The sequence below is a fragment of the Prionailurus bengalensis genome, chromosome B3, assembly GCF_016509475.1.
Source record: "Prionailurus bengalensis isolate Pbe53 chromosome B3, Fcat_Pben_1.1_paternal_pri, whole genome shotgun sequence".
NCBI classification, from domain to species: domain Eukaryota; kingdom Metazoa; phylum Chordata; class Mammalia; order Carnivora; family Felidae; genus Prionailurus; species Prionailurus bengalensis.
In genome coordinates, this window is record NC_057355.1 from 24,427,557 (window position 1) to 24,444,269 (window position 16,713).

Genomic DNA, 16,713 nt, shown 5'->3' on the forward strand with positions numbered 1-16,713 from the left:
TCAGCACAGAACCCGACGTGGGGCTCAAACTCAACGAACGATGAGATCATGACCTGGCCGAAGTAGGAGGCTCAACTGACTGAGCCACCCAGGCACCCCTAAAAAAGCCTTTTTTGCGGGGGAGAAGTGTGGGAAGACAAGGAGGCAGAGGCCACCTTTAGTGAAAAAACAGGAAGCTACATTGAACATTCTATTGCATGCTGAGTCATTTTCAATCATTCACGTAGTGACAAGCTGGTGGAGAGATGATAAAAAACAAAACAAAACAAAACCCCATAACCTTTACCATGAATTGGCACACATTCTAGGTAATGGTTATGGGGGGAAAATTCCATTCACCCCTCACTGTTCAAAAAAGAAATGTGCCCCACCATGCTGTGCTACCATGAGAGCGTGGGCTGCTGTGAGGTCACATGAGCACTTTGGGGGTCAATGAAGTTTTTATGGGTGAGGTACTTTTTAAATTTTGGTTTTGAAGGGTATTTGAGAAATATAAAAATGATTAGGCACAAATGTAGATGCTGGGTGGGGATGCAGGGAGAGAAGTGCCCATAATAGAAGGCAAAAGTGGAAAAGTATGTGGGGCTCAGTCTATGGAGGGTTTTAGACACCAAGCTTGAGGAATATTTCTAATGGGAATAAATTTTGAGGCAGAAGTTATTTAAATAAGCAAAACTGCATTTTAGCAGAATGAAAAAGACTGGAAGAGGTTACAGTCAGGGTGGCTAGTTAGAAAGCTACCAAGAGCAACCAGGTGATTCAATGGACCAGGACCTGAAAGGAAGTAGGATGGTGGAATGAACAGTTGGGAAGATAGGAGGGAAAAGAGCGGATACAAGCTGTGACAACTGAGGGAGGAAGGATTTTGGTGACAGGGTTGAAAGTGACCCTTTAAAGGGAGAAACAATAGGTAGAGATGCAAGATTAAGTTTTGGTATTGACTTTGAGATGCCAGAAAGATATCCTGGGGCTAGGGTCTGAACAGAAAATAGGGATTTAGGCAAGAATCTTAAGGAGTCGTTGAGGTTGACCAGAGAGAACTGGGCAAGACAAGAACCTTAATTATAGTATCCACCCAAGATCTGGACAGTATACATCCAACCAAAAAAAGGAACCAAGTAACAGGCAAATTAAGTTCAAGTTGTTGGCAAGATTAGAGCCCTTACTGGCAATTCAGGTTATGAGCATTCTTCAGGACAGCATTTTCAGTAGGACAGAAATGGATTAGCAGCATTTCTCACAGACATTTGCATTAAAATCTTTTTTTTTTTTTTTTTAACAAAAGCCAATCTACTGGATTTGAACAGGGAAGAGGAAAAAGCTTTGGGACTTTGCATTTGACACTCTGTCCTCCCCAGGAAATTCTTTATAGACTAATGACACTGAGTAGAGGAAGACAAGAGGGAGTAAAATAGAAGCTTGTTTTTGAATTCTTTGGTGGCTCAGGGAAGGGGTGGGAGGGGTAGAGATGTTCCTTAAGAAGCTATGGAAGGTAAAAAAGGTGCTAAGGTAAAAAAAAAAAAGATAGATTAGATAGATAGATGACAGGATGGATAGATAGATAGCAAGGAGATCAAGACTACAAATAGAGTAGCCTCAGGAAAACAGTCCTTCCTGTAACAGACTATGAAACTGAGAAAAATCCCAAAGGGGCTTAAAACCCCAGCACAGTTGTGTTCTTATAGGAAAGGGAATGACATTGCTAGGTCACAACTATGAATGAATAACATCAGCAGTTCAGTTTGAAGCCTCATTTTCAAGTTTTTTGTTTGGATATTTATCTTTCCTACACAAGTTTGTATCCCCAAATGAGGCTACGGAAGTTGTAATTGTATTTTATCACACAATTAACCACAACCCAGGAAAGTAGTATACAGTATAGGGTCAGGAAATCTAACTCATTTGCTGAAGCTGCCAGGCTCCGGGAAAATTTGGCTTCAAGATGTATTTTTATATTGCATGTTTGGAATTTTCTAAAATAATAAAATATTAAACACAAAGTTTCCATTTGGAAATTTCATTTTTTAGTTTATGGTTCATTTTGTCCCAGAACTTCTTGGGAGACTGTAGGCTGATTGACAGATAACCAAAATATGTAAGAGTGTCCAGGCAAAAATGTGCTTTAATAATATGACATTTGGGGTAGAGTAAGTAGTCATTAGTCAAAATTTCTGTTTTCCTCTTCCTTGAGATATTGTTCAGTGGCATTCTGGTAAACAGTAGTGAACAGGAGGCAATGATAAGAAGTGGTAACATGCCCAGGATAATTATTAAGCAAGTGAGAGGCTACTATGGACAACCAATGACTTTTTCTCTTAGAATATTTTTAAGGGTAGGTTTATTTTGAACTGTTTGTTAAAAGTCTATTTGATGTGAATTCTATATCTGATAACCTATACTCAATTACCATTCACAGACTTCATACAGATATATTAATACAATTGTAGAACTTCAATACTGTGATAATAGAATTTGAGAACTGAAGAGCACACATTTCTTCACGAATTTATTATAAAATGCCCCCAGAGTATTTTATTTCTCTCCTTCTCACTTTCATTATACACAAGCACATGGATGAGACACTCTTTAAGATAACTGTAGTAGCATGAGAGTCCCTTGCATCAAGGTAGTGTACATACCTTAACAGTGTTCTAAAGGCTGGCCCAGAAAAAAACAAAAAACAAAAACGTTACCTTATCACAAGATGGAAAGCATTATTTTCTTTTTCCACTAAATTATGATGAAAAATGTTACTGCTTTATTTAGCAATATGGTACATAACAGATGTGTTTCAATTACTAAAATAATTAAAATAATCCTCAAAGACATCCTTTTTCCCCTCCAGTGATTTGAAAAGCTGTATTTTTCCTGTCAATTGCAAACAAATCATCAGCTGATCGTAGTCTGTTAAAACAATCATCAAAGCACAAGCTCAGCACATTAGCTGTATGTAGCTTGTAGTAAAAGGATATATCAATATGTTTCTCCTTAGTTAAAAATACATAATCCTTTTATTTTATATTGCAATAAAACAAATTAACACCACAGACACATAAGACTAGAAAGGGGAAACTACTTACTTCTGAACTTCCAGTAATTTAAACGTATTTGTACTTTTCCATAGTACATGAAAGTAATATTTAACACTTACTTTTTGAAGTAAAACTTAATCTTTGGGGATATACAATGTAGATAGGACTTAAGAGTAATAGTTCCATTCATTTCCAGGTCTGCTTAATGTATGATTAGGTAAAACAAGGCACAATAGCCATCCTTTCCATTATGTTGCAACACTGATCATGTGCCTTGATAAAATGGCTGATTAGACAAGATGATGGCAACATGAAGGGAAGACTTTGGATTGTCTATTTAAAATGCAGGTAATAAGTAATTAATAAAAAATTTATTTTAAGTGCACTTTCACATGCTTTGAGTTTATAATAAACAACAAACTTCCTAACTTTCTTGCAACAGGCTTGACTACCATTTCTTTTGGCCAAATGCACTTTTCCCCAGTAAACTTAAAACAACAACAATAACAACAACAACAACAACAACAACAACAACAACAAAATAATCCCTGTCCTTTCATATACTAAGAAAGAGGATTGGCTACTGAAACAGTTCATTGCAAGACACATGAAGACGACATACTGTGGCATGAGTTGTTTTTAATTTGTTGTGCTGTTTCTAAAGTAAAGTTCTGAGGGCTGCAGTTAAAACATTCCAAGTTCTCCCTTCCATCTTTATTGATTTCAAGATTTTGCACAGAAAACTCTTTGGGGACTAGAACAGCAGCAATTGCATCACACTGTTTTCAAGACTTCAAGTTTCAAAGCAAATTGTTTAAAAAAAAAAAAAAAAAGCACAGTTCCTGATTTGAGTTAGATACAGGGACAAAATAGCACATACTTGAAGGTTACACAGTCTACAAATGGTGGTAATATTTTCCTTGGGAGAGTAGTTTTGTTGGTATATATTTTTTAAATACTCAAAAAGGCTCAACCTCAAGCAGTAATAAACACAAGCAAAAGTGATTTAACCCTTAAAATAAATATTCAGAAAAACCTCTCTGTACATACAAGTGAAAGAATAAGTAACACTTTCACACCAAAAAAAAAAAAAAAATAATAATAATAAAGGATTTGTTCATATAAGTAGCTGAAATCTGCTGTTCCAGCCCATATATCCCCAATAAAGAAGGGAGGCACAGACATAGGTGACTACTGTGGTTCACTATCTTACAGCCTTTTTGTACTGGGACACTATCACCACCAATTTTATCCCTCTTGTTATATGTATTAAAATTTTAAATTTCCTTTTTTTTTTCTTTTTTCATTTTTTTCTTCTTCTTCTTCTTTTTTTTTTTTTACAGCATGCCAAATCCTTTGGCATAAGTGATGGCCTTCAACAATCTTTCTTTAAGTTTTTCTTTGCTTGAATATTCCGGCAGTAAAAGGACATTAAAGCAAGTATGAGATGTAGGTAACCTAAAGAGAGAGGAGGGGAAAAGGTAGGAAAATAAATCATGGAGAATACGCCCAGTACTAAATGATCCTACTTTTAGATGGTATATATAGTTGAGATGGTTTGCAATGCAGACTATACATTAATGCAACTCACAAAGATAAACTTTTTGCTTTTCCTGTGCAACTGCCAAGTATCAGTTCATTCAATACTAATGCTGCTGCTGACTGATGATAACACTGCATTCACTAAGCTATTATGACATCCCAGATATTGTTTTAGGTATTTAACTGTTATATCTGTTTTAACTAAATCTTCTCACAATAAACCTACAGAGGAAGTATTATCCCCACTACAGAGCGGACATCACTGAGAAGTTACTCTAAAATGGAGATAATATTCAAACCCAGTCAACCCAGTTTTTAAGATTTCAAAGTCTGTGTTCTTTAATGCTAACCAGAAATATTCTTGGCCATATGACTACATCAATGACTTGTAACAAATATAAGTAAATTAACATTAAAGCCATCATACAGCAAATAATGTGGACTACTAATAGAAATTTTTCTATACGTTTAAACCCTTAAATAGGTTACTGTATGTATGATTCTTATTAAAAAAAATGTTAACTTCTATAATGAAGAGAGAATAAAATCAAATGTCAAGATTATGAAATTGGATTCAAATGTCAACATTATGAAATCTAGTGCCGAACAATTTTCTTAGCCTCAACTTAACCATCCTAAATAGATTACATAATATGGGTGTTCAATTAAAAAACTGTGAAATTAAAAGCTGAATGATTCGTAACAATATGTAAAATTCCAAATCAAGTGAGCCCTGTAATAATTTTGAACTAGGCCACTGTTTTAAAAATTTCCTCAAACAGTAACAGCAAAATATTCTCTGAACTAATGTTTCATGTGATTTGGAGAGTTCTATATAAAATTGTAAAAGTGCTCAGAAGCTACTGGACAGTTCACATATGTGTGATATGGAATGTAAGGTTTCTGGTATATAGTCACAATTTAATAATTACCTTTCTGTGTCTGGGCCATTTTTGGCTATAATCATCTTTAATTTTCCTAGTCCACCCACAGGTGCTCTGTCTGTGCCTGTTGTAAACTGCAAGAAGAGTCTTTTCTGCTCATCTGTAAATGAATGAACAATTTCCCAGAACTCCCTAAGGAGAAAAGATAGAATACTGATTTTAGTTTGGCATTCATTTACAACTAACACTAATATGAGTTTATGACTTATTAAAACCATATTAGGGAGATGAACTGGAAGTTAATATCAGAAACCCTAAACTCCTGGTGATTTAGGATCTATGGATTACTTATGCAAATTTATCTTAAGGAAACAGTTTTAAAATCATATTATTTACAACATTAACCGGCAAACCCAAGTGTCCAATAGGAAATAATTATGTAAACTACGGTATACTCACAGTATATAATCAGGAATCAGTAAAGTAATCAGTAAAGACAAAATCCAAAACCCAAATCCTGTTAAATGAAAGTAAGTGAAAAGAAATACTCTAAAAAATTAACTCCAGATGTCTTTGGGTATATATATTTTTATTTATTGCCCTCCACACCTGACTTCCTTATTCTCTTTGTCTACCCTTACCTTACTTAATTTTGGGCATTGGGGGTGAGGAAAGGTGATAAGAGATTAAGGACAAAATAAAAAGAAACACACACACCCCTAATAGCAGTAATACAAAAACATACTTTTATATAAACTAGAACATTTTTGACTTCACGTGTTATGGAAGTGGGGATGGAAGATAATTTTTTTTTAATTTTTAAAAAAATATTTATTTTTGAGAGAGAGAGAGAGAGAGAGAGAAAGAGAGAGAGAGAGAGAGGAAAGAGAGAGAGAAAGAGAAGGGCAAAGAAAGAGGGAATCCAAAGCAGGCTCCAGGCTCTGAGCTGTCAGCACAGAGCCCTATGTGAGGCTTGTGCTCACAAACAATGAGATCATGACCTGAGCTGAAGTCAGACACTTAAGTGACTGAGCCACCCAGGCGCCCCTGGAGGACACTACTTACATGCAATTATTTTAAGAGAATGATTTGGTCCCTGGCATTCCTAAAACCTATGTGATAAAATTCATGTTGTTATAATCACTCTAAAAACAAAATGGGGGCGCCTGGGTGGCTCAGTCATTTGGGCGTCCGACTCCGACTTCAGCTTAGGTCATGATCTCACGGCTTGTGGGTTCAAGCCCTGTGTCAGGCTCTGGGCTGACAGCTCAGAGCCTAGAGCCTGCTTCAGATTCTGTGTCTCCCTCTCTCTCTGCCCCTCCCCCACTCATGCTCTATCTCTGAAAAATAAACATTAAAAAAAAAACAAAACCAAAAAATGTAGCTCATTAAAAGCAATCTTGGCATACTTGTTCGAATACTGAGATATCCATAAATTTAACATATATACTAATTCTCAGCTAAAAAAAAATTCAAGATTTTAGAAAAAAATTTAAAATGTTTTTTTAAATTGATCGAAGAGTACATTTTAATATTTATTTGAAAGGCTCTTTCCAGAATCTTAGCAGAAAAGATCACACTCCCTACACATGTAATTATAATTCCAGTTTTCGATATTCTAATATTCCAGGATACAATTTCTATTATCAAAATGCTGGCATTTTTGTTGGTGCAATGCCAATACTTCTGACACAGGTTAGCAGCTTTATTAGACTTCTTGGCTCCCTTCAAAGTCTTCCTACTTTTTTTCCCTGACACTCTTAACATCCTCCCTACCCCTCAGTCCCAGTAAACCTCCCACTCCCCTAGAGAAAACAATAAAGAACTACATTGTAACAACAGGAAATTAGACACGGAACTTGCAGGTGCATCTTTCAGGAACAGCTAAAATCACCCCACAGTTTAGATCATCACTTTTGGTTGGCTGACAAGAAAAAATAAGTTTCCTATAGCCTAGAGCTGTCAGGGCAGAATAGGTATCCTGCACACTACAAGGAACCAGTCATACCTAAAAAGGCAGATACAAAGGTATCCTTATCAGCATGGCTTCTTATTTACTTGGTTCTTTCTAAAAAATAGGAATTTAAAATATTGGAGTTACCATCAGTTTATATAATGAAAACACTTATTGACAAAATTCTTCTCTTAGTGTTATGTTCTATATTAAAATTCTGGTTAGGAATGCAACTATTTAGAAAACCAAACATGAAAGAGAGGCTTCTGCATTTCTTCCTTAAGTGGTGGCTGCATGGATCACATCTCATTTATATCTCCTTAAACCTATTCAGATAAAAAATGAGAGAAAATCTGATAGAAACACTCATAACCTATGCTTAGATTAAAACCAGGAAAACAGAGCAGCAAACTCCCAACTGACATATCAGCTGGAGTACGAACACCTGAGCCCAAACTAGCAGAGTCCAGCAGGAGCACTATGGAAGAGGGGGGTGTACAGAAGAATAACACAGGTTACAGTTCACCCCAGAAGGGCAGAGCCCCACCCCAAGAGTGAACTACTAAGGATAGGTAAGAGCACTGGCAACAAAGTGGCTAAAAGGAAGGGTCTTAGAAAAGTATCAGGGATTATAAATGACAGGCATGCTACCTGGAAGGGATGGGGAGCACCCTGGGAGGCATAAGTGTCCCTTGAAAGTAGCTTCTGGTTATAAAGGGATGGAAGCAGGAATGCCTGGGTGACTCAGTTGGTTGAACGTCCGATTTCAGCTCAGGTCATGATCTCACACGGCTTGTGAGAGTTCGAGCCCCGCATCGGGCTCTGTGCTGATAGCTCAGAGCCTGGAGCCTGCTTCAGATTCTGTGTTTCCCTCTCTCTCTCTGCTGCTAAACAACTCTCATTCTGTCTCTGTCTCACTCAAAAATAAATAAACATTGAAAAAAAAAAACCTAAAAAAAAAAAGGGATGGAAGCAGCTAATGAAAAAGGTCCTAATTAAACAAGATGGAACTGAAGAATCAGAAGGTGGTAGGCCACATAACCATGTATTAAAGAAATTGCACAACAGAAAAGAGGGACTATTCGATCAAAAGACCACTAAAGCCACCCAAACTTCTCTCTACTCCCCCATGAGATCTACTAATAGGTCAGAAAAATCCAACCAATAGAAACATAAATGAGAAAAACATAATTCCAAAGTCCAAATAAAGATATTATGAAACAAGTATAACAAATAAGAAGCTAAATTCCTAGCAGAAAAAATGTATTCTTGAAAAATTCAGTTGTGAAGAATGCAAACTGTGTAATTCCCACATTCCAATATGAAGATAGAAAAGAACACCATTAATCGGAAATACAAAGATCAGGAATGAACAAATCTGAAACAGAAATGGGAATACTCAAACATACTCAAGAAATATGAACATAAATTTGGAAACAGAAGGTTAATATATAAGGTGACCAAAGGAGAAACAGCATAAACAACATTTCTACTAGGGACACAGAGATCAGAAACAAAAGAACAAGAAAAATGAATTTAAAAAACTAAACAAACAAAAAAACCCCACAAAAAACAAAAACAAAACAAACAAAAACCTAAAGAAATATGCACCAAAGCAGAATACAGAAAAAGATTACTATTTTTAACTACATAAACATAAAAGCTTTTACTTGGCAAAAAACAAAAACAAAAACCTAAGCAAAGTCAAAAGATAAACTCGTAAAAATATATTTGCAAATTTATTAGGGCTAAACAGCTAATCTAACATATAAAGTTTCTAAAAACAAAGAAAATAACCAATAACTGAGCAGGAAAAGGAGTAAGACTATAAAGAATACAAATAGCTCCTAAGTACAAGAAAAGATGCCCATTCTCATACATATTGAGGAAAACACAAATTACCATTTCTTAACTGGCAGACAGGTAAACATCAGAGTTTAAACACCACACTGGATTTGGGAAACTGTAGGAAAAGGGATACTCATATATTGTTGGTGGGAGTACAAAACCTTATAATTACTGTGAAGGAGAATTTGGCATTACCTAGCAAAAAAACACATGTATCTACAATTTGATGTAACAATCCCATTTTTAGCAATTAAATGATACCCATACATACATATGGAATAATCCATGTACGATGATTCACTGTCACATTATTTCTAATAGCAAAAGGTTAGAAATAAACACTATGTCCTAATAATCTATACTGCTTTCACCCAATGATAGTATTTAGCCATACGATTTCTTATAAAATGGCTTATTTCAGACCTTGAGTTAAGAATGCTCAAGGGTGACCTAAAAATTTCAAAATGTAATGAGGTGATGTTAAAAGCATACCAAAACTAAGCTGTTTGAATATCACTATGAATAATGAATGCGAAACACACTCAACATATAAAAGTCCATGAGTTCATAACAATATTCAGAAAAAATCCAAAAAACAAAACGAAACAAATTCACCCCACCAATTAAAATCCAAACTCATTTGTCATCACTGAATTATATCAACTCCTTACTCTAAAATATTTAATACATTTTATTATGCCTTTTCAGTAGAACTGTTTCTCAAGGTAATCAAATAGCAACCATTGATGAGGAAAAAGAATGGCAGGTATATATGCAGAATGAACAGAAAAAATTTTTTTTCCTAAATCACCATTTTGCAACCCCCAGTGAAACAATGGATTCAGGCAAGAATACTGATACTAAAAATTAGAAGAGAGACAGATAGGAGGTTTTGGGACAATGATGGTGGCAGAAACACAGTTATTTTGTTTTTGCTTTTCTTTCCAATCGTCCTAATCTTAATCTCTCCCATAAAATCAGAACTAAGTGGATGACAAAAGAGAAGACCTACAGAGAGCACCTATAAAACTAGGTAACAAGATATCCCCCATAAATCCTTGCGTGTAAGTGAAAAGGAACACCACTGACACTACAAGACCTGGCTGGTATCGGTGTCAGTGGGTGAAGAAGCACAAGGAAGACAACTGCATTTCTTACAGCCCTGAGAACAATGGGACCTCAAAAACACCAACCCACTGGAAATCACATGTTAGTCTGAGAATAGCAGCTCAAAGAGTTATCCAATACAAGGGATCATGATACAGTGAAAGGTCTGGGCCTTTAAAGCTCTCGAACACTAAAATTCTTTTTTAAACTGAGGAGAAACTGCTGGACATAGGTCCAAACTGACCAAATCAAGAAAAAAAAAACAAACAAGAAAAAGTCAAATAAATGGGAAGAGAATAGGTAAGTTTCAGAAAATGCAAGATCATACATATATACATATACATATATGTATATATTTTTATCATTTTGCAAAAGTAAAATGTACAGAGCCTTCCTGAAGCATGAAAAGCTGCCTGGCCTATCTCTCCCTCTTGCAAATATGACAAAACTCATTCCACTTAAAAGTAATGAACAACAGGAAAAAAATCACAAACACTAAAAGAGCTGTTACTAGAGAGAGAATAGTGTGTGTGTGTGTGCGCGCACACACAAGAATGATGTCTCTATAGAGAATAAAGTACACTGAAAGATCCGCTAACAAAGATCCGCAGGAAGAGCTCTCCAGCCCCATGGGCCTAAGACATCATGCAACTTGGCCTGGTGAAGCAGCTCATTTCAGCCCCCTCAAACAACACCATCATGTATTGGGAGCCCCCATGGAATGATATAAATAAAGCAGACAGGAATAGTGCCACAACTCTGGAAAACTAAATTTGTCACTGGAACCACAACCCACAAAATGTTTCACTTGTGAAATAATAGAAAAATCTCAGGAAAGAAACAGAAGTTAAAATAATAATAATAAAAAAAAGAGCTAAATGTAAATTATAGAACTGAAAAATACAGTAAGAGAAAAATACCAGATAGGGTCAATAGTAAAGATGACAGAGAATAATAAACCGAACAAGAGACAAAACAGAGAAACAAAAACAACAGAAACCCAGGTTCATGTGGAACAATATCAAATTATTAGAGGCCCAGAAAGAAAAAGAGATTGGAGCTGAAAAAGTATTTGAAGAAATGGCCAAAACCTTACCATGTTGGGCAAAAGACACAAACCCACAAATTCAAGAAGCTGAACAAACTTCAAAAAGCTTAAACAAAACTATTCTTCAGGAATAAAGGGGAAGTAAAGACATCCCTAGACAAAGGAAAACTAAAAGAAAATGCCATCAATAGACCTGTCTTTGAAGAATGACTGAAAGAAAGTGACAAAATATGGACTCTTGAAGCAAATGGAAAGAAGAATGGAAATGACAGAAGAAATGTAAGTAACATACAACAGAATACTATTCTCATGAGTTTTGTAAATCAAATGTGATGACTGATACAAAAATTGTAACAGCATTAATAGTCAAGACAATTTTTAAAAGTGAAGAAAGAAACCTAAATGGAAGCAAGGTTTCCACACTTCACTGGAAGTGATGTTATCCACTTTCACATATGTACAGTGTAATATCACAGCAACCAGGAAGAACACTATGTAAACAATATACCCCAATAAACACTAAAAGTAAATCAAGAGGGAATCTTAAAATATGCTCAAGTAACTAAATAATCCATGGAAGGCAAAAAGACAGAAACAAGCAATCACAAAGAGGAACAGAAAACAAATGGTAGATGTAAGCCCTAACCTATTAGTAATTACCTTAAATATGAACTGTCTAAATTTGCCAATTATAAGGCAAACTGACAGAGTAGACTAAAAAAAAAAAAACAAAAAACACAAACTTTGTGCTATTTCTCAGAAATTCATTTTGAATTCAGCAACAGGTTGAAAATACAATGACAGAAAAAGGTATCATGCAAACTTAAAAAAAATAGGAACTGTTATATTCATATTAGATTCAGAGCACAGAAAATTTCAAGATACAAAGAGTGACCTTATATAATGATAAAAAGACCAGTCCACCAATAACGTATGATTCTAAATGGGTATGTACGAAAAAATGTTAAAAACTGAAAAAAGATATGCACCAAATTTCAGAGCCTCAAAATACATGAAGGAAAAAAAAAGGGGAAAGGAGAAAGACACGTACCAGAAAGAGACCTGCAGAAATATGCTCCACTGATTTTTGACATATGTGAAAAAAGTAATTCACTGGAGGAAAGATAAAGTAGTAAATCTAGAATATGCACACAGAGCTCTCAAACTCAACAGTAAAAAAAAAAAAAAAAAAAAAAAAAGTCAGGTGCACTCTTGGCATTTATCATAGAAATGAAAATTTATGTTTACCTAAAAAATCACATGATTATTCATAGCAACTTTATTCATAATGGCTTTAGAAGCTTTTCTGAAGTCTGAAGTCTTTCAACAAGCAAATGGTTAAAAAGACTGGTAAATCCATAGCAAAGGAATAAACACTACTCGCAATAAAAAGAAACAAATTATTGATAGTGAAAAAATCTGGATGACTTTCAAGGCTGAGTAAAAAAAGCCAATCCCAAAAGGTGACACGTTATATGTGATTCACTTAATACAACATTCTTGAAATGACAAACTTAAAGAAACAGAGAACAGATTAGTGGTTGTCAGGGATTGGGACTAGAGTGAGGACAGGGTAACGGTATGAGTGTGACTGACATATATAAAAGATCAACAGAAGGAATTCTTGTGGTGACAGAACTTTTCTGTATCTTAACCGTATTCTAGTTGTGATATTATACTAATGTTTTATAAAGACTTCCATTCCATTGAGGGAAACACGGTAAAGTATACACAGGGTCTGTGTGATTTCTTAACAACTATATGCCAAATTACATGATCTCACAATAAAAAGTTTAATTAAAAGGAAAGTGTTGGGGCACCTGGGTAACTCAGTCTGTTAAGTGTCCAATTTGATTTCAGCTCAGGTCATAATCTCAGGGTTGAGACTGAGTTCCATGCTGGGCATGGAGCCCGCTTGAGATTCTGACGCTCCCCCGTTTGCTCACATGTGCATGCACTCTTTTTCTTTCTCTCACACACACGCACAAAAAAATGTGTTAAAGAAGATTAACAGATGAGTAGGTTTGGGAGTAAAGAAAATCAGTAGAGACAAAGAGGCACATCACCTAATAATGGTAAAGGATCAATCCACCAAGAAGACATCCACCAAGAAGACGTACTGAGGTTCAGAGTGTATGCACCAATCAAAAAATATTTAAGATACATAAAGTAAAAACTGATAGAGCTGAAAGGAGGAATGAACAAATCTACCAGTATGGAGCATTCAAGACCCTTGTCTCTGAGCAACTAATAGTCAGAAAATCTGCAACATCATCAATGAACAGGATCTACATCAACATTTATAGAACATTCCACCTATCAACACAGAATTCACAAATTCAAAAGCATTGGGGAGTCACGAAGATTAAGTTCTCTTATTATGAAGAATCAAACTAGAAATCAGTAACAGAGGAAAATATTAAAAAACACTGGAAATTAAACAACATAATTTTATTTAAATAATGTCTGAAGAAAAAGTCTCAAAATAAATTCTAAAAAATACATAGGGAAAAAAATGAAAATCAAACATATTAAGAATATGGGATACAGCTAAAGCAAAGGTGAGGGAGAATAAAATTTAAAGCACTAAATGATTACATCAGAAAAGAGGAAAGGTTTCTAATCAATCACTGTTTCTATCCTCAATAACCTAGAACAAAAAGAGCAAACTAAACCAAAATAAGGAAGGAAGTAATAAACAGCAGAAATCAATGAAACTGAAAGCAGGAAAACAACAAAGAAATAAAAGCTGGCTTTTCAATATAATCAGTAAATTCAACAAATCTCTCAAGCAAGACTAACAAGTTCAAAAAAGAAAAACAAGCAAATTATCACTATGAGGAATTAAAATGGGTATGATCAGTTCAGATCTGCAGACATTAAAAGGATAAAAAGGGAATATTAAGAATTCTGCACACATAAATTTGACAACTTAAAAATAAAATGGGTCAACTCCTTGAATAACACAAACTATCACAACCCACCCAATATGAAAGAAAACTTTAACAGTTCTACAAACATTAAACAAACTGAATTTGAAATTAAAACACTCCCCAAAAAGGATATTTCTAGGCCAAGATGGTTTCATTGGAGAATTCTACCAAACATTTAAGAAATAATTAGTACCACTTGAACACAATCCTCTCCTAGAGAGCAGAACACTTTTCAACTCAATCATGAGGCCAGAATTAACCCTGATGTTAAAACCAGACCAAGACAACATAAAACACCAAAACTACAGACCAGTATCTCTCATGAACTTAAACACAAAAATCACCAAACAATTAGCAAGTCCAATTTGACAATAACTAAATGGAAATGACTCAGATACACAATGGTGGTTCAATAATGGAAAATCCATTAATGTAATGTGCCATATCAAATAGAGGATAAAGAAAAGTTATTATATCAACCAACAGAAAAAGCATCTGACAAAAACCAAAAGCCTATATATAATAAAACTCAACAAGCAAGGTACAGAGGGGAGCTTCCTTGAATTTGTGGAGCACTTACTACACTAATATAAAGCTTAATAAAGATAAATGCTTTCTTCTAAATCTGAGAACAAGGCAAGGTTTTCATCACTTTTATTACTCCTATTTGGCATTGTGTTAAAAGTTCTAGGCAGCATAATAAGGCAGGAAAAATGAATAAAAGGCATAAACATTTAAAAAGAAGCAGCACAAACTATCCCTATTTACAGATGACACAACTATCTACACAGAAGGCCCCAAGTGATCTCAATAAAAAAAAAACAACAAAAAAAACCCCTTCTAAAATAAGTGAGTTCAGCAAGATCAAAAGATATATGACCAACATGTAAAAAATCAATTACATCTGACTATACTACCAACATATGGAAACAAAAATTAAAAATACTACCATTAAAAAAAATAAAAACACCATTTACAATCACTACAAAGGAAATCACACATTTAGGATAAATCAAACAAAACATGTATAAAATGTGTATGTTGAAAATTACATAATACTGATGAAAGGAATAAAAAATAAATGGGGAGCTATACTATAGCTGAAGAGTCAACAACAGTAAAAATGTCAAAATCTCATCAAGGTTTTTTGTAGGCACAAAGTGAATATAAAATTTATAGGGAAAAGCAGAGTAGCTAACATATGGAAAAGGCAAGAAATCTTTCACTTAAAATTGGAGTAAGCACTCTATCTGATGTTAATACTTACTATTTACCTATACTAATAGACAGTGTAGTATTGACAGAGGGATGAATAGGCACACAGATCAAGGGAGAATATAGAATTCAGGATTCAGACAAACATTACAAACTGATTTTTGACAAAGATGAAAAAACAGTTCTTCAGGAAAGGAAGGATAGCCTTTTCAATAAATTGTATGGGAACAAATGGGCATCTACAGGCAAAAAAGAGAATCTTGACTTGAATCTCACATATAAAAATCAACTAAAACGGACCACAGATTTCAATATAATATGTAAAACTTTAAAATTTTAGGGAAAAAGAAAAAAAAAGAAAATCTTCAGGACCTAAAGCTGGCCAAGAGTTTTAGGTCTGACTTGACAAAAAGTATGATCCAGGGGCGCCTGGGTGGCTCAGTCGGTTGGGCGTCCAACTTAAGCTTAGGTCATGATCTCACAGTCTGTGAGTGTGAGCCCTGCGTCGGACTCTATGCTGACAGCTCAGAGCCTGGAGCCTGTTTCAGATTCTGTGTCTCCCTCTCTCTCTGATCCTCCCCGTTCATGCTCTGTCTGTCTCAAGAAATAAATAAAAATGTTAAAAAAATAAAAAGTATGATCCATAAAATGAAAAATCAAAGCTTATCAAAATTAAATACTTCTGCTATGCAAAAGATTCTCTAAAGAAAATGAAAAGATTAGCTACAAGAGTAGGACATAGTATCTGAAAAGCACATACCTCAGAAAGGACTAGAATATATGAAGAACTCAAAATTCAACAGTAAAAATAACCAGACATTTCACCAAAAACAATATACAGATGGTAAATAAGTACATGAAAAGATATCCCACATCACTGTCATCTAGAGTAATTCAAATTACACCACGAGATATCACAACATACCCAGCAGAATGAACAAAATAACATCTTTGATACCACCAAATGCAGGCAATGATATAAACTGGATCACTCATATATTGCCCAGGGAAATGTAAAATGGTATAGCAATTCTGGAAAATAGTTTGGCAGTTTATCATATAACCCAAGATTGCACTCTTGGACATTTATACCAGAGAAACGACAACTTATGTTCATGTAAAAATCTGTGCCTAAATGTTTAGTAGCCTT

The 16,713-nt window shown here is 34.9% G+C and overlaps 1 protein-coding gene across 5 annotated transcripts in view; it reads right to left on the bottom strand.

The window, feature by feature from the left end:
* Positions 1-1,041: 1,041 nt before the first annotated feature.
* Positions 1,042-16,713, bottom strand: part of UBE3A (ubiquitin protein ligase E3A) — a 95,802-nt gene continuing 80,130 nt past the window's right edge. For all 5 annotated transcript variants that reach the window (XM_043554889.1, XM_043554892.1, XM_043554888.1 and 2 more), the window contains 2 exons: positions 5,507-5,650; positions 1,042-4,490 (listed from right to left, as the gene is read on the bottom strand). In XM_043554889.1, the coding sequence (XP_043410824.1) occupies positions 4,370-4,490; positions 5,507-5,650 (265 nt within the window). In that variant the 3' untranslated portion in view covers positions 1,042-4,369. The remainder of the gene's footprint in view (positions 4,491-5,506; positions 5,651-16,713) is intronic.